A 19441-nucleotide genomic window follows, 5' to 3' on the forward strand; every position below is an offset into this window, starting at 1 on the left:
ATGCTGATGGGAAGAAGTTGCAAAAATGTGATTATGTGTAGGCATCATCTTGAGACACAAAATGGACTAAACTGCTCATTCCCCACAACACCAAAGAAGAGTACACCTAAACTAAAGAAGCAGGATCTTTGAAACAAAAAGCTGTAAAATATGCAGTCACATTGGAGGAGCCACTAATGTTGATAACACTAAATAGTGAAATTTACTGCCTTTACAATTGATGGGTTTTTTTGTAGCTCCCTAGAGAATAAATTATAATATTGGGGTCGTCTTCAATCTGGGGCAGCTTTTGCCTAACCTGAAATCAACAGTGAATGTGTTCACAATCATGGTTTCTTGATCACCTGCACACTACAGACCAGAGGCTAAATAATATTCTTACCTTAAAAGCATATTTGCGATTAATGTGATCTTCAGAAGAAAGCATAGATATCTGAAAGCTGGGAAGAAGTATGCTCCCCAATATTCCCTCTTCTTTTTCATCTAGGAATAACATAAAAATGGTTGACTAAGGTAGCAAACTGCTGCTGCTCTGTATTCTAGAACACTGAAACAGACATTTGCACTTAAAACTTTTTCCAGATGCTTAAAATTATTTGGGGAGGAAATTCAGGGCAAATTCAGTGACTCTACCATTTTAGAACAAGAAGCTTCCGCATTTCGTAACAGGTCTTTAGGGAGCCAAAGACCATGCCTTTGGACCCCAAAGAGCAAAACTAGCCCATGAGAAAACAATGCCTGAGAACTTGCTCGAAGTCCACTTTATGAAGGATGAGGGAGGGAGGCCCAGCCCATCATTGTCTATTACCTCCTCAAGGTAGACCTCTTATAAAATGTGTGGCCAGCTAGGATTCTAGACTGAATGCTGAACACACAGACAGCATTTGCGCAAAGAGAAGCAGCCTTCAGGAGTTGGAGGAGCTCATCTAAACTGTATCATGTAGTTCAGTCGGTTAAAAACTGAAGCAAATTCTTGGCAATCAGCAGGGAATACCACTGCAAGCATCTAGTCCTCTGCCATCTCTACAGTGCCCTCTGCATTCATCCATCCCTCACCCAATGTCAGCAAGGAGCATCTCAGAGCAACAGTCTTTGTGAGCTTAGACTGCCCATGGTTCTCTTCTTACAAACCCTGGGTGAAGTATCTCAGCAGACTCTAACAGTGTTATGAATCCCCCCACCACTCATCAACAGAAATACTTCACTAAACAAATATTATGAAGGATTCAATTGTCTCCTGAATAGCTGAATTAAATCTGGATATTACAGTTAATCACTGGAAAGGAGAAAAGGGTTTTAATCTTGCTTTTAACTCTAGCACTATGAACTGTGGAGTAGCTAATGATGCCTCTTCAATAGAGGAGCTGTTTAATATATGAAAGCAAACACACAAATTTGCAGTTCATGCGCCTGCCAATGCCCCCTGTGTGAGTGCGGCAATCACAGTCGCACAATGAATGCCTGGCCCAAAACAAAAGCTATCAAGTACAACTGCAGAATGCTAAGTATTCAAGCCATGTTTCTTACGGCTGTCTTTAATGGCAACATCGAAGGAAAATGACACTATTTTTCCAAAGTGAGCATGCAGCCTGCAAGGCAGGCAAGACTAAAAGGACCATGCTATTAATGCCTAAACATAAATCTTCTGCAATACAGAAAGTACAAGCCATTCTTGACCAAATACACTTTTGGGTGCAAAGTTTGTAATATATGAGGGCATTTCGGTATGCTAGTACACATGACAGAAAATGTAACTTTACAAGTATTGTATGAAATTCAGCAGCATGAAATTCACAATATCATAAAGTTTGGCCATCTTACCGGTAACTTTCATGCTCAAAGGCCACAGCAAGTTTTAATATATTCTGATCTGAGTAATATCTAAAAGTGCTATATTAATTGCCATGCTCTTAAAGGTATCTATACAAATAGATGCTCTAGAGCAGGGGTCCCCAAACTAAGGCCCGGGGGCCAGATGCGGCCCAATCGCCTTCTAAATCTGGCCCGCGGACGGTCCGGGAATCAGCGTGTTTTTACATGAGTAGAATGTGTCCTTTTATTTGAAATGCATCTCTGGGTTAGTTGTGGGGCCTGCCTATTGTTTTTACATGAGCAGAATGTGTGCTTTTATTTAAAATGCATATCTGGGTTATTTGTGGGGCATAGGAATTCATTCATATTTTTTTTCAAAATATAGTCCGGCCCCTCACAAGGTCTGAGGGACAGTGGACCGGCCCCCTGCTGAAAAAGTTTGCTGACCCCTGCTCTAGAGTGTGCTATATTTACTCATGTATTTGTTGTTTAGACGTTTAGTCATGTCCAACTCTTCGTGACCCCATGGACTAGAGCATGCCAGGCACTCCTGTCTTCCACTGCCTCCCACAGTTTGGTCAGACTCATGTAGGTAGCTTCAAGAACACTGTCCAACCACCTTGTCCTCTGTCGTCCCCTTCTCCTTGTGCCCTCCATCTTTCCCAACATCAGGGTCTTTTCCAGGAATTCTTCTCTTCTCATGAGGTGGCCAAAATATTGGAGCCTCAACTTCAGGATCTGTCCTTGCAGCGAGCGCTCAGGCCTGATTTCCTTATGAATGGATAGGTTTGATCTTCTTGCAGTCCATGGGACTCTCAAGAGTCTCCTCCAGTACCATAATTCAAAAGCATCAATTCTTCGGTGATCAGCCTTCTTTATGCTCCAGCTCTCACTTCCATACATACTATTGGGAAAACCGTAGCTTTAACTATACGGACCTTTGTCGGCAAGGTGATGTCACTGCTTTTTAAGATGCTGTTTAAGACTCATGTATAGTCTCATCTTAATTATAGTATTATGGTCATCATCTGAGACTACAGGCAACTCCCAATTTACGTCGGGGGTTACATTCCAAGGGACCGTCTGTTTAAGTGAAATCATGTATATTTGAAACACCACTGAAAAAGCCCGCAAACACCCAGTTCTGCCTCCACCCCCGCCCACCCCCTATTCCGACCCTTTGTGTGATGCTTTTGGGTCACTTCCAGGTTCAACATGGTCACACACATATCTGATGTGTCTAAAATGGTCGCTGCCTGCATGTACAGTCCACCAAATCTATGCAAGACCTGTGGAAACCAATCAAATCCATGTAGACACAATGCTTAGTAGAAATACTAGTTTTACTAGAGAAAAGAAAGGCAAACCAACCACTACTGACTGGCTCACAGCATCAACCTTGGAACGCAACTGGCAGTGGTGGAACCAAGGCTGTGAATGGTGAAACGAGAGAGCAGAAACTGATGGGAGTATATCCAAAATTAAGGAATATCTGTGACAAGAAGCCCAGTGCAGGTGCAATTGTGGCTCCCTGAAAACAATGGTTCTCAAATCAAGATCCAGCTTTGTTTTGTGCTTTCTTCCCAAAGTGTAAGTTCTATGTTTTATATACAGCCCCCTCCTGTTGTTGGTATATATGACATGGCCTGGCTCTACCCACAGCCAGACAATAAATAGATGGTGACTCCATTCAAAGTGCACTGTAGCAAGAGGCCAGTGATTGCTCTCTATTACCCACACTGAGGCAAGCTTTGAGACTTTTCTCTACTAAGGTGGAAACTCTTTAAAATAAATGGATCCCCTATTCCGTCAGAAAACCTCTCATCAATCTATACCACAGATAAAACTACCTAATTTTGTGTGAATTATGGCCAGATATTATTTCTAGTAGATATGTACACAACCACTTTTATGCTGAATTTATTTACTGTACCAACATTGTATTATAAATTCCCCTTTAGAGGAGCTTTTATCCACAGGTTTTTTTTTGCCTCCTGCGTCTATTTTTTATTTTCACATAGAAAATGAACAGGAAAAAATAAATAAAAGAAGACTCTTTTATCCTAGGCTTTCAATTAGACTGCTTATTCAATTAGAATGCTCTGTTGTTTGCAACAAAGGTGAAATTGGTCTTTTATCCTCCAGCAAAAGCAATAAAAAGAATGCTGAAAAACAGAGTTTTTACAATACCAGAATAGCAAGCCTCTGCCAGGAATAGAAAAACTGTTTGAAACTTACCAAACATAAACGAGGGCTCTGTGTGTTTGGAGTGGGTTTGCTTAAAGTGCTGGTGCAGAATAGAGTGGAGATCTGCACAGCTCCCTGGCACAGTATGTATGCGATCTACGGTCCAGTCCAACCTAGGATAGTATGTTGTAGTTGAAAGCATGAACTACAGGCTAGGAAACCTGTGGTTCAAATGTTAGCGCAACTACAAACTTGCAGAGTGGCCTCAGACAAGTCAGGATCCCTCAAAACCCAGTTCTCCATCTATAACATGGAGTTAAGAACACTGGACTAGTTTATTGGATCATTATAAGGATTACTGAGTAAGTGTGATTTGAGCAATTGGGGGAAATGCTATGTAAGTATAAATTTATTTTAAATTTTACAGATTACAAATATAACAAGTCCAATTACACTAAAACTGCAACACTACTAAAGTGATGGTAGCAGCTATAAACATATTATGTTATTCTACTGTAGCTAAATATAAGTAAATGAAAATGAAATAATTGCAAAAAACCACATTTTATTGAAGGTGTCAGATGACAGATAAATATATTATGGCATATACATCTGTGGTCCACAGTCCAACTTATTGGATGCAACATCTGGTGAAGATTGCCTATTCTTCTCCTGTTTAATTGCCTCAATATCCTCTTTTTTTCTCCCTTGTTCCTCTCTCCTTAGATAGCAAACACTCTGGGGTAGGGACTTGTCTTCTCATGATATTATATTAATGCCAAATAATAACAAGTGCTGTTTTAAAAGTACAAATGAACCCAAGCTTCCACTTTTGATGCTTTAGAACTGCTGCAGAAGAAAATGCACTGGGCAAGACGGAAGGAGGACAAAGTGGCTTCAGATGACAGGAAGTAAAAAACAAGGACGGCAACTTGGACCTCTCATGTGTTTTAAAGTTTCCGAAGGACCAAGCTGAAGGAAAGCAAGATCAATCAGAGTCAATCCCAGCCCAAAATGACAGGACGGAGCATAGTTGCTCTCTGCGCACATTCTGCTTTCAGGGATGCACACCCTCCAAATCAGAAAAGATGGGTGGAAACAAAATTAGAGAACCACACTCTCCCTCCAAACTGTTCTTCTTAGCAACCAAGGGAGGTCCAAATCAGAAATAGACAACTCTGTGTGAACCTACACAACCTTTATCAAATGGTATTATAAACATACATATTAAGTATAAGCTAAGGTGTTTTTTTAAAAATAAAAAATAAAAAAATAAAACTTAGCATTCAAAGGTGAATAGGTGAGGGTTAATATGTTTGATGTGTTCTCATAACCATTACTAATGCTTGCAAATGATTACTAGAACATCTGGTTATCTAACTCCATCTGCTTCAATTGCTTCCCAGAGGATAGGTATATAAATAGCTTTGGTTTATTTATTCATGCAATCTACGCAGATCAGTTTTTATATTTCTTATCTAGCCTAAAACCAGTAATTTAATCAAGTGGAAAATATTAAAGAGAATTAGCAACACAGATAAGTAAAACTTTTGTACTAGGCTATGATTAATATTCTCGATGTGCACAATGTGATATTTCTTAAAAAAGCTAAAATGGTTGCCCTGAATGAAAAAGTTGCATACTTGTGTGAAGAAAGCTAAGCTTATTTTTCTTCTAAGTAGGAAAACCCACCAACAATATGGCCACCTACCTAATTATAGTACAATTTTAGCTCAACCAAAGTCTCCATGTCTAAAATTACAGTATTACAGTTACACTAATTCTGACTCAGCAGTGGCTTGGTTTTTTCAACAACCTATAATCTTTCTTTTTAAAGGAAAAATCCACACAATGATTCTGAATTCATTAAGTTGTTACTGCATGAGAACTTTGGTACTTAAAATTACCCTGATAAACCTAAATGTATAATGGCCATTTTGCAGAGGGATTACTGGTAACTCAATTTCAAATGATTTATTTTTATTTTTAGGTTTTACAGATTGCTGTTATGATATTGCAAAATCATTTCAATATCATGAATTGTATATTAATTTTCTTGATTTCATCAATGGATGCTCTGAATTTCATTACCCAAACTCAAAAGTTTAATTCTTACTGATATTTTCCCCTTACTACTCTCTCACACAACGAACAGCCAATATTCAATTACTGCTGATTTGGTCTTAGTTAAACAACCCCTTCCATCTCAGATTGACAGATTGCTATTTTGACTTGAGGTTGGGCTTGTTTCAAGACACATAATACAGATAGACCACAGATATGCAGAACATAGTATAATGAACATGAACATGGCGTTTTGCACATCTTAAGTATAAACAAAGTAGAATATATTTTTACAAGTTTGTAAATCTTGTACTGGGGCAAGTTGGAGAATTTTAGAGTATTATGCTGAAAAAAAGTTAGATAACAAAGGAGAAAGTTACTAAGCTTAACTTATATTAAATGTTTCAAATGTTATATTTACTTTTGAAGCCCACCATGATCTTTGCCAAACTGTCCAGTCTAGTCAGTTTACTGGATCTACAGCCCATAAACATCAAATACAGTGCAGAGTTATCAAGACAACAAACAGATTGCTATTCTGAATGTTTTTAGTTTATAATTATTAGAAAATCAGCTAGAAGGAGAGTGGTTATCCCTCAGTAATGCATATTTAATGTATAATGGACTGAAACAGCAAACATTAGTCCTATAAATACTTTCAGCTCATGAAAGACTTTCATGTAGCCATTGATGGTGAACAAGGTATATGCACACTTTTCATTCCAAAGGCCATAGAACAGGGGAAGAACAGGCCATAGAACAGGGTCGGGGATCGGTGACTCTAGAAAAGTTGTTGGAATGGCTAATGGCTAGGATGGTAGAAGTTGTAGCTAACATCTGGAGGACTGCAGGTTCCCCATCTCTGGCTACATGGGGGAATGCTTTAAAAAGAGTTGCCCTGGGTTGCTTGTAGTTAAGCTTCTTGTAAACCTGCTTCTTCCCATCACCCCACCCCCCACCTGCTACACAAAAAGCACTTAAAACTGCCTTCTTGCATGGAACCAGTGAATTAAGAGGAATAGGAGGGTTCTCTGGGCACAACAGTCAAGTGTGTGAACTTTACAAAATCATAATTTTCTAAATTCTTGCAGATGTAAGAATTATTTTGTTAGCAAATGGGTAGAATAATAGGAAACTACATCAGACGTGGCCTCTGGCAGTGCATCAGGTCAACAGAAACAAAGGAAGTTACATTGTTCACACTGCAATTCAGAGAGTTCCTTTACACAGTCTTGTATTATGATGCAGTTCTTATCAAATAACCATACATTTTCTGTGGAGCACGGTAGGTTTAGGGTTAAATTAGCCCTTTTAAGTTTATATCAGCAGGACATTTCAAAACCTTTATTTTACAAGTTCAACATATGTCATCTTTGGAAGGCCTAGGTTAGCCTAGTCTAGCAATTAGAAACTTACCCCGATAATAGAAGAGGCACAGATCGGACAGAACAAACCATCGCTTCTTCCATAGCTTCATGCCAGTGCTATCCTGTATGAAATCAAACACACAATCCATAAGAATCAACAATTTAAAGGCTTTGATTACACTTAACAGACAATAACACATTAAGGAAACTGGCAAAATAAGAGCCAGCATCCCCCTCTTGTGACTTTTGAGGTGGCACCTGGACTTGCTGTGAGCAAAACGCAGGCCCCTTCCTGACACCCTTTTGCTTTGGAGGGGGTCATATAATTGCAAGTATGTGACAAGGTCTTCTTCAGAAGTTATATGGAATATAAATACAGGTGTAAGAAGGAAAGTGCCACTTCTGCCTTGCCCTCCTCACCACAGGAGAATGCAGTGCCTGTCCTAGGTCAAAGGTTTAACTTGAGCTCAAGCTCACCAAGCCTCAGTTCTAAAAGCCAGAGTTCAGCACTGCAACTGTGAAGTCATTATACAGCATTTGTGAGTGATTTCACTGGTTGACTGTAGCACTGTTATATCTGTGAGGAAGCCACTAAAGGTTCATCACCACAAATAGAACTCCCCATCAGATAGTGTCTAAATGCTACTGCCATGATCAAAGGCAGCATACCTCTGAAGAACAAGTTGCATATGCTTGATAGAAAAGTGATTTATCTCATAAATTGATTTCGCAAAATGTTAATTTTCTTATCTTTAGGATCTTATTTGGAAACATGCATTTCACAGAGGATGCCTCTGAAAAACAATTGCTGGAAATTATTGCAGAAAATGACTTATTGCCCACATGGGCTTTCCAGATGCATCAGTCAGCCACTATGTTTGGGGTGCTTGGCTAGAGAGGCCTTTGTCCTTATCCAGCAGGGCTCTTCTTGTGTCACCACATAGTATTTTTCAGTAGAGGCACATTTATCTGAGAACAGTTGAGCAATGAGATCAAGTAATATACATGTTCGTGTAAACCAACCCTGAGTAAGCAGAGAACAACTGTCTATTTCACTCACTCGGGTTACATACGCTTCAGGTTACATATTCCGCTAACCCAGAAATAATGCTTCAGGTTAAGAACTTTGCTTCAGGATAAGAACAGAAATCGTGCTCTGGCGGCACAGTGGGAGGTCCCATTAGCTAAAGTGGTGCTTCAGGTTAAGAACAGTTTCAGGTTAAAAACGGACCTCCAGAACGAATTAAGTACTTAAACAGAGGTACCACTGTATAGCCAGTCCCCAGGTGCCTGAAGAAGACTTCACAGATGGTGAGAGAGGTGGGCATCTCATCACTTACAAATCCTTCCTGATTGTAAGGAAATGCCACTGAGCAGCAAACCAAGTATCTAGAAACACCGACAAATTTTGAATGCTAGAAGCCCCAGCTCCTTCAAAAATGTGCACTTTCTTAGTGGTACAGGGAAGAAGCAACTAGTGCCAGATCCACAAACTCCTAATTTAACTTATGTGGAAGGTAGCTGTATATGGATACTTCTGGAACTTCAGGATGAGAGGCTTTTGCCTCTAAGGTTCATGTAGGTGGTGATGGGAGATAACTCCGCCAGAGACCCTGGAGAACTGCTGCCACTGAGAGTAGACAAAACTGTGATAGGCTGGCAAACAACCTGGCCAAATATAAGGCAGCTTCCTATGTCAATACTGGGCTAGATAAACCAATGGTTGGTTCTGTATAAGGCAGCTTCTTATGGACACAATGTCAGCCTAGTCTGCTTCAAAGGGTTGTTGTGAGGAAAAATAGGAAGGTGAGAGAGAAGATAATAATGTATGCCAGCTTAAGCTCCTTGGAGGAAAGGCAGAATATAAAGAACAATAAAATGTGGGAAAGGAAAACACATTTCCCATAAAGTTTTTTTTTACTCTTCTTATCGGCCATACTGTTACTGTCAAGTAAATGCCTCCAGATACAAAAAACTTTATTCCTGAAGTAATTTTATTTGCTTTTATGTCTATAATCAATTTGCAATGTGTTTCACTGAATGAATGGCTACCGCCACCACAGCTGTGTGTGTGCATCCTCCGATAATAAAATTTAATAAATATGTTAATATCGGCCTAAAGAAGAAAAGGTTTTGGTGAATTTTAAGTACTCTCCTGATGAATGGGCTTCAGATGATATTCAGGGGTGGCAGAATAATGAATGCCAAATCTTTGAATATTCTTAAAACAGAAAAGGGCAGTTGGTATACTATTTTGCTAAGATCTCTCATCAGATGTGTCCGTTTTGTTGTTCTCAAGTTATGCAACCCTAAATAGAAAAGCAAGTATTTAGATGTTTCACTTTTACTTAGGAATTTTATGGACTTCTAACCCCAAATGCTACTCAAGGTGCCAGCTTCTCAGCTGACAATCTTATTTCAAACAAATATGCTACTTTCCCAAGCATTTAATGATTACTAAACAAAAATAAAATGCCACCAACAATTTTTTCTCTGTTCTGTCTTGTTTGTTTTGTTTTTAACTCATGTATTCCAAATGCATCTCTCAACATATTTTAAGTACTATATCACTAACATTGACTGGGTAAAGAGATAATATCACATTTGTATTGCAACAAGTCCACTGGGTCCCTGTAAGCTTCCAAACTCAATTCAAAGTTCTCATCTTAACTTTTAAAGCTCTGCATAGCTTAGAACTCAAATACCTGTTGGCCTGTCACTCTCATATCAATTTGCTTGTACTTCAAGAATGTTATCTGAATCTCTCTCTAGGCACCGCCATCATGTGGAGTGTGACGGCTGGTGAACAGAGAGAGAGAGAGAACCCTTTTAGGGTGGCTCCTGGGTTTTGGAATGCACTCCTTGAGGAACCCCACCTGGCACCCTTGTTGCTGTCATTTAAATGCCTGTCTGTTTTCTCAAGCCTTTAAGAACTCTTCATGTTAAGCTGCTTTCATAAATAAAATAAAATAAAAAAGAATTAGGGCAGTTTTGATTTTATTATCTATTTGAACTGATGCTTTTGTTTGTTGTGCTAGCATGTAAGTTCCCTTCCTCTTTTTTACCGAATACATTCCTTTCTTATTACTTTGGTAGTATGAATAATGTTGAACAGGCAGAGTATAAATGCCGTCAATAAAACAACTAACTGTAGTATATGACTATGCTATAGCATAGATGGGGAACGTCTGGCATGGCTAGTTTGGTTCTACAGTATTTTGGCAGATTATCCTTTCTTCAGTTAAAAGAAAGTGTTTTTTCACCTGAATATTGAGAGGAAAGGTACTTCTAGAGTTTGCTTGACCCCAGATCCCATTGGATGATGGGAGTTGTAGTCCAACAACACCTGGAAGGCCATAGTTCCCCACCATAGCACTACAACTTAGTACTAGCTTTGCATATTAAAAGAGGCAAGCATGTTATCTTGCATATGCTGAAGTAATAGTTATATACCTGTGTTTGTAACTTTTATTGTGCAAAACATGGTAACGTTCTCTCAAGGGCACTACAAATGGAAAACTAGTTTATGTATCAGCATTTCCCATCCTGGGGTCTCCAGATGTTAAAGGTAAAGGGACCCCTGACCGTTAGGTCCAGTCGTGGACGACTCAGGGGTTGCGGCGCTCATTTCGCTTTATTGGTCAAGGGAGCTGGTATACAGCTTCTGGGTCATGTGGCCAGCATGAATAAGCCGCTTCTGGCAAACCAGAGCAGTGCACAGAGACGCTGTTTACCTTCCCGCCAGAGTGGTACCTATTTATCTACTTGCACTGTGTGCTTTTGAACTGCTAAGTTGGCAGGAGCTGGGACTGAGCAACGGGAGCTCACCCCGTTGCAGGGATTCAAACTGCCAACCTTCTGGTTTAGACCACAGCGCCACCCGTGTGTTAGAATCATAGAACTGTAGAGTTAGAAGTGACCCTGAGGGTCATCTAGTCCAACCCCCTGCAAGGCAGGAATACTAAGTTAACCCATACGGAGATCAAACCTGCAACTTTGGCATTATGTGCACCACTCTCCAGCTATCAAGGCTGACTTAGTTTTGCATGTGCAGGAGACTTCTGCCATAGGGATTCAAAACATCTCACCCTGTGTACATGTCTGATGCTTTTTTTTTAAATTGTTTGACAGTGGGGTTACCTTTTGTGGTGTTATATAAACAGTGCTTCAAACTAGTTACAAGCAAAATATTCGGCTGTATCAAAAAGCCAAAGTACGCAAGCAATTATCTTATTCCAGATGTTATAAGCTTTCACCAGAGAAAAATAGGGTGCACATGCCATGTAAATCTCAAAGAGTTGTCTAATTTCTATTCCGTGACTAGCCGCCAATAAACTCCATACTCAATTACTTAGTTCATTAATACAAAAATAAAAGCAGAAGTTCTGTCCTGTGACAGCTGCTTAAAGGCTCTAGCTGGCATTATTGATTGTCATTTAATGAAACTCTTTCAGCAACATCTAGTAACTTAAAAATGCAATCAAAGTAACAATGTTCCTGACTCCATGAACAGGTTTCATCAATAGACATCACAAAATATAGAATGCCAATTGAGTTATACTGCAAAGATGAAAGCTTGGGTAAAGCAAGTGTTGGGTGATTATTAGCAGCATTTAAAAAATGGGTGAAATTGAAGTCCGTCACTTGATGACATCGCTGGAGTGTGAGCTAAACCTGTCACTACTGATCCCAGAACACTGGACAGAGGTAGGTTCCTATCACCCTGAAATCTGAGCCAGGGGCTTGAATAATAAGATAACTTAAGGAAGTTCGTGGGAGGTAATATCTATCTATACTGCTGAAAAGCCTCTCCACAATGGCCCCTTCAACAAAGCGGAATGAGGCAGAGGTGGAGCATTGGAGGGAGGGGGGTTGTTAATTCCACCAACGTGGAAATATGTTGCCTTCACTTAGATTCTGAGCCCAGTTTGGGGGCAACCCCCTCATCCCCCTCTGGTAACTCATGTCCCATCCCACATTGTTCAATAAAACAACCAAGCCCTTAGAAGTTTTTTCAGGGACTACATGTGCCTGGAGGGGTCTGGAGAGACAAGGAACTTTCTTTCCAGCCCCTCACATGCCCTGACAATTAGTTCCAGAGGGCTGAAGTATCCTTTGCCAGGGGGAGGAAGAGAAACAAAGTTTCTAAGAAAAGAAACACTGTGCAAACAGAACTCCACTTGCACAGCACTGGATACAACCCTGAAATTACTGCTGTCTCTCAAATGGAGTATTCACTAATAGGGCCAGCAAACCCTTACAGCACTATGGTTCACCATTTTCGCCAATAAACTCAAAACGGGAAATCACTAATTTGCAATTACAGGATTCTCTTGGGCATGCCATTAGCAAATTTCCAACATCATATATTGAGGAATATTAAAAGTGTGTATTGGGAGAGGTTATCACCCATAATTACAAACACATCACTTCAGATAAAGCTATTATTTATATCATATTCAGGAAGGAATATTACCTGCTTATAAAGCCAGCCTCGTCGAACAACAGGTGCATTGGGATTCCTTTTTATTGAATTTGACCTCTTCCCAAAATTATGAACTTTCTTTGAAGAGCGTGATGTCTAAAAAATAAAATTAAAAGGATTAGAAAATGCAACACCAATATCTTTTACATTGAATAAATACACATGCATGGCTATCCTCAGAGAGACACAGTTGCTCCTCATCCTGTGATCCCCTCAGGACTTGTTAAGAAACAGCTTTATTCTGTTAGTTGGGTAAATAAGTAACTGCCTTGTAGGTTTTGCTGGTTTAGGCATTTCTTGAAGTTTTCTACAGAGGGAAAGAAACAAATCCCAGGACATATCAGGATCAAAACATTTAAATTGGGACTTAATAGGATATTACATAAACATAGCACTACTTCTTAAAAGGGCCAAAACATTAAATGCAGTACAGATTCTAGGAAGAGAACTAAAAATAGAAAAGACAGACCTCAGCAGAAAATGAAAACAGATTGGGGTGGGTTAAAATCACGAAGAGATTTGAGTTTCCACTTGAGTGTTTCAATTATTTCTGTGTGGCAACTCACACAAATACAATAGACCAGCTCCATGGCTTCTATAATCTTGGACTTTTAGGAGTAGGCAGAGCATCTCTATTGGGTGCATATGTTACAAATTCAAGATGGTGATGGTCATGTCACTCTTTTGCTCAGCTCTTGACAATTTGGGAATCTAACACGGAGAAGATTATCTGCTAAATCAACTTCCACAAGTTGCACACCACAGAAACCAGAATTAATAAGGGATTACGTCTGTTTCACTCTGGTATTTTCCTGATAGCTGTTTTTTGCAGGTCTTTGAGACTGATTGAAGGAGCAAAAGTGAACTAGGATGCAGTAGCATGAACCAGCAAGGCCCACACTTAGAAAAGATGAATAAAGTTATGTTCAATCTCTCTCAAATTGCCCTTGAGTAGCAAAGAATGGTGTACATTGTGTACTGTCAGCTACACCACTGATACAATGAATGCATCTTATTAGATGTTTGCTAGTGAAAGTACTATCCAGGGAATGTCTGGAAAGCACGGTCCATTGGCAAGGAGACAACAATTTATAAAGAGGTTTCAAAAAACCACTAGTGAAGGCCATTCAAAGCAGGGAAGAAAACGAATCCCCTCTTCCAGCACCGTTTAACTGGCACTGTATATCAGAGGCAATCTAATGTAAAACTAGAGGGTTAAAAACACACTTTAATCATGATACCTTACTTTCGAAAGTGTGAAATAAGCATTTTTGTGAGAGATTGGTTAAGACCTATATTAGATTAATGTGAAACCAAAGCAACTGAACAAAGCTCACTTTGTTCAGATCCTACCCCCTTCTCTAGGATCATTCCTGGAGAGAAAGTGGGAATGAGTTTGGGATCACTCTTTTTAAGTTTCTTCTCTCACTGCAAAAATTGAAACCTTAATGGGCTGAAATAACTGCAGCATCTCCTATTTGGCTGTTCACATGTTTTTACAGTGAGAGGAGTGGGTTGGAGGGAGCATACCTGAGGTCTACTACTATTCTCTTTGTGGATACTATTCTAGGTGCAATAGAACTGAAAAATGTGAATAGCCCCAAAGAAGCAGAAACAACTTAAAAAAAAATTCTCAGATAAATACTACAACTTGCAAAACTTCAGGAAAAGTTAGAGATACCGGTTAAAAACTCTGCAAAGCCACTGAAGAAAGTGCTTAACAGTTATGTTGCACATTCCAGAACCTATTAATACTCTGACATGAATTAAATGCCAATGTTTGACCCACTCCGTAACCTCAGCTCTTTGTATCGTGTATTCTCATAACTCTACTAGAAGACTATGCTCACTTCTGTACAATCAAGCTCCATTAATTTTTATAACTACTGCATATATTTCGGTGACATACAGTCCATTAGAGAGCTGATTAGTGATCAATGTCTTGCAGCATGTCTCAAAGTAAAAGTGATGTGACTGAACAAGCCTGCTCATTAAGCAGGAAAGGGTACAAGAGCAGTGGTGACACCCCACTGTTTTTTTAATCTACCGGAGGATGCTAAGCCTTAAGGAATAAATAATAAATGGAATATGACAATCAAACATCTGTTGGGGACTTGGGATATAAACTTGCTCACTTTTGTACACGCAACAACATGGAACTCAAAGTGAATCTTTACAGTCACACACATTTTACCCACAACTGTGAATATGCTTTACGGTAACTGAATCAGTGCATTGTTAATTTTCTTCCGATTCTAGCTAACAGAACCATTCAAGGAACTCAAATACTCAGTGGTATCAAGTAAATCCTAGCACCCCCACCCCATATACAAGAAGTGTGCACTTTTATAGTGCGAAGCAGTACAGACCTTGTTTTCCAACTAGTGCCTTACTTACTTAAAGAGAATGGGCATGCACAATACTAGATCATAGAATTGTGGAGCTGGAAGGGACCACAATGGGCATCTAGTCTGACCCCCTGCAATGCAGGAATCTTTTGCCCAACATGGGGCTCAAACTCACAACCCTGAGATTAAGAGTCTCATGCTCTATCAACTTAGTTACATAAAACTGCAAATGTACTGCTTAGTGTTTAAAGTAGACTTGACTGTCAACAGTCTTTCCCTTCATGTGCTAAATTGTTTTAAGCACTTTCTCAGAAGATGGTTTTCTGAAATGTGAACTAACATAGTGAAGGGTTTCTGAATCTGCAAACAATTATGTGGTTGCAGAGGAAGGATTTTCCATGGCTTTGAACCTCCTCATTGGAGGTTATATGAAACCAGTAGCAATACTTAAAAAATGCCCCCAATCTGCCAACAATTTCTGAAGGCATGCTCACATTTTTTTCACCATATTCCCCCAATGATTCTTTTGTTTTAGACCTTGGTACATCAGGAATGGATGGACATTCACTCAAGAAGTAGTTAAAGCAAAGCTTGCAATAAAATATGGGGCAAACAAACCTCTTTGTTACATTGTTGGAAACTTGGCAACAAGTTTCATAAAGTTATGTCTGGGGCTTCCCCAGACAAGATTTTCTTCTCTCCGATTTCTGGGAGAGTTCCATTATATCAGGTATAGGAAAACGTGGCCCTCCAAATGTTTTGAGACTACAATTCCCATCATCCCTGACCACTGGTCCTGTTAGCTAGGGATGATGGGAGTTGTAGTCCCAAAACATCTGGAGGGCCAAGTTTGCCTATGCCTGGTACTCTTTACAGTACAGTATAGGCAAGTGTTAGTACCATCACACTGGAATGAATTCATATGCATTCCAGAAACAAGAGCTTCACCAATCTGTGACCAAAAAATATCTCTTAAAAAAAGTGTAGAGAGATGGAAGGTGAATAAAGAAAGCTGCATCTTTTTTATAGGTTTTTAAAATGAATATACACACACACATACTTGTCAAGTTGGAAACATGTCAGGTCATTTTTGAGAGAAAATACATTTGGGTATTTTCTCATTCATTTTCTTCTGTTGAAGTAAAAAATAACTGTTCCCTAGATTGGGGTCTCTGCACTGGGAAAGCCAGTCAAAGGAGGCTAAGTTTTTGGATCTTTGCTCCCACCCCTACCCAGTCATACACAACATCTTCTTAGGTGGGTTGGGAAGTGTGATGATCAGGCTCTATTTTGCTGTATAAACTTTATAAGGCACTGTATACCTGCTGCTGTGGACCAGGAGGGTTTTCCAACACTAGGTGCTTGCCTTTAGTCTAGGGTTGCCGAATTTCAAGAAGTGAAAATCCAGGCACAAAAGTTGTTGATCTTTTCGGTGTGTGTGTGTGTGTGTGTGTGTGTGTGCAAGGTAGCAGGGAGCTTTTTTTTTCTTTTTTGAAACAGTACAAGCCCCTTTCCAGCACTGCCACTATGGGAGCCTTTTGGCTGAAGAGAAGAGTACAAATGCAACAAACAGATAGATAAACAGACTTCAACGTGGAGGAAGATTGTGTAAAGAGGGCCCAGATCATATTCAGGGGCAAAGACTTGCCTCCCCTTGCTGCAAATGTATGAACTGGGGCATTGCAGATATAATCTAGAAAACACAAGTTTAATCTCCAAAGATCTAGATCTACATTTTTCATACTCCTCCCAGAAACTACAAATCACATCTTCTAGTCTTGTGTGTTTCATATGAACACACTCTTCCACAGTGGTCATAATAATTTCACTGGGTATCATCCTTGTAAGTCATGCTGATTAATACAGTAGGGAGGCTAATACAGCTGATACAGTACAAGTATACATTACAGCATGCCCCCTTTGTACTTTGTTTATTTAGTGCTATTGCCTTCACTCATCAAGAGGATGAGACGCTGACAAACTAATGAAAAAATATTCCCACTTGGTTGCACATTAGATGTCAGTTGCATTTTACGCCTGACCTACTTGACAGTGTGTTGCTGCTGTTACGAGTTCCAAAATTCATGAAAGTAGGTAAGGTGAACACTAGTCTAACCTTCAACGGTGAGCAACTGCATGGGGGCAAGGTTTCAATAATCCATGCAGCTCTTTTTCAAACAGAAACAAGAAGTTCAGAGTTCAACCAGAACTTATTGTCAAGAATCAGAAGCCCAAAGCTTTAAGCATAGTACCTGTGGTCACCAGGGTTTGCCCAGTCCCAAGGGACAAGGTCCTATGCTGCACCCTTGAAACACAGTACAATTTCCATGACAAACCAAAGAGCTTAGAGGTGAGCAGTCTTGCTGTCTTTCTCTATGTTGTCTGTTGCATTTCTAAAATTCCAGTTGCCCACTGGGTGCAAAAACTAGCTTCCACCCACATTCAGGGGCATGGAAGGAGCAGAAATCACCAGGAGTAGAGGTCAGCCATGCCTCTCTGCAGCTCCTGTATTGCAGCTCCGTCTGACTACTTGCCATGGCAGGGTGGCAGCATGTGAGCACAATTGTTGAATCTGTTTGGATAGCAGCTCTACAGAACTGAAATGTATTTTTAACCTCATCCACTGAAGAACAGCCATAATATGTTTTGCTTTACTACTTTGTTAAACTCAGAATTCAAGAAAAAGCAGCACAATAACTTATTTTGATGGGCAGTCATAGGAAGAATACAGCTTTATGGAGTTTCATGAGACACACACTAGAGATAAAAAATATTTTTTTCCCTCAGCTATGAATGGAATACACACTTTTCTTTACAAGAGTTAGGAAGTGGGTCTCAGGTTTGTTAAGAGCATTGAACCTTCTAAATTCCATCTCCCCACCACACAGCTGATACAGTTTCAAATGAACTAATCCCATCTAACCAATCAGTTGTGGCAGAACATTCCAAAGCAAAAGATGGTTATAGGATAGCAGTGAACTTGAGGCACATTAATTATCTCCAAGGAGAAATCACAATCCTTCACCCCTCTTCATTCTGTATTACCACCAGCAGCAACAAAAACTGGAAATATGATATAAAAGCAGGCAGCCACGCAGGCTCTGGCTATTTACAGAAGCAGGAGAGGAAACAGAGCTTGACCTCATGCTGCAGTTTAAAGTATAGGGACACTTCTGTGAGGCACTCATTTGTGTCAAACCATCATATGGGAACAATTAACACACTAGAAAAAGATGCATGTGTTGAGTGGCCCAGCAGCACAAGTGCTTTTTCTGTGAGCTAAATGAAAGTTATCAATCATTCTCATGTGGACAATTTCAGCCATGAAAGTGACTCTCCCATCTCATTAGATTGTAATATGGGGGAATAAGCTGCCAAAGATAGAGACTGCCCAGATGTCAACATTAAAATCTGGACACAAAAAAGCTCTAATCCTGCACTGTAGGTGGTGTAAAATCGAAATAAGCTGGAGAACCAAATTTCTCACCCAGTGCACCACCTGGAGATGCATATACAATTATTTCTGTTTTTATAACTCCAGGCTGTGAATGCCATGAACATAAATGAAGTGCATTACAGTCAAAAATTCAACAAAGAAGAAACTTAGGAAGTAGGTATGGTTATCTCAGTCATACATATTTAAGTGTGTATGGAGTGTTAGGGGAGGGGTAGTATCTCTGATGGGGACATGTCATGCTCCTTCTGAGGTAGCCTGTACATCTTTGGTCCCCACCCTGCACTCAGCTATCACCTGTGACTCCTAGAAGCTGTCGGCAAGCAACAGCGGCCACATGCTGGGAATGGCTTCAACAGGCTGGCTAAACCATGTGAGGGTGGCCAATGGGTCTCAAACCCTCTGTGAATTACGGACTGCACCTGCATGCAAAAACAGGCTTGGGCAGATTGCGTGGACAAAACCAAGAACTGGTTCAACAGTCAAGAAGGTTTTTTCTGCACTTGCCATAGAGGGAAGTAAGGGGCAGGTGGAGCTAGTCAACCTGGGAAGGTAGCTCATCTATGAGACAGAAAACTGATGTTTTCAGACATTTTTTATTTCAAATTAAAATCACAGGCCTAAGTGCCTTAAAAGCATGCTAACAAGCTTTGGTTATTTCTAGAAATGAGTTGATTGTCTCAAAATGTATATGTAATTGTGCCATGTTTTACCAACTAGCTGA

At 39.9% G+C, this 19441-nt stretch overlaps 1 protein-coding gene across 23 annotated transcripts in view; it reads right to left on the reverse strand.

Annotated features, from left to right (window-relative positions):
* Nucleotides 1-19441, reverse strand: part of PLEKHA5 (pleckstrin homology domain containing A5) — a 175671-nt gene that overhangs the window by 47588 nt on the left and 108642 nt on the right. For 21 of the 23 annotated variants that reach the window (XR_004427442.1, XM_033161876.1, XM_033161875.1 and 18 more), the window contains 3 exons: nt 12907-13011; nt 7480-7552; nt 383-483 (listed from right to left, as the gene is read on the reverse strand). Coding sequence is in view for 21 of the 23 variants with exons in the window: in XM_033161876.1 (XP_033017767.1) it covers nt 383-483; nt 7480-7552; nt 12907-13011 (279 nt within the window). In the remaining 2 variants the exon portion in view is untranslated. Of the gene's footprint in view, nt 1-382; nt 484-7479; nt 7553-12906; nt 13012-19441 lie in introns of those variants that run through there. The other 2 variants (XR_004427443.1, XM_033161894.1) reach the window with 2 other exon arrangements.

This window comes from Lacerta agilis, chromosome 10 (assembly GCF_009819535.1).
Source record: "Lacerta agilis isolate rLacAgi1 chromosome 10, rLacAgi1.pri, whole genome shotgun sequence".
Taxonomy (NCBI): Eukaryota; Metazoa; Chordata; class Lepidosauria; order Squamata; family Lacertidae; genus Lacerta; species Lacerta agilis.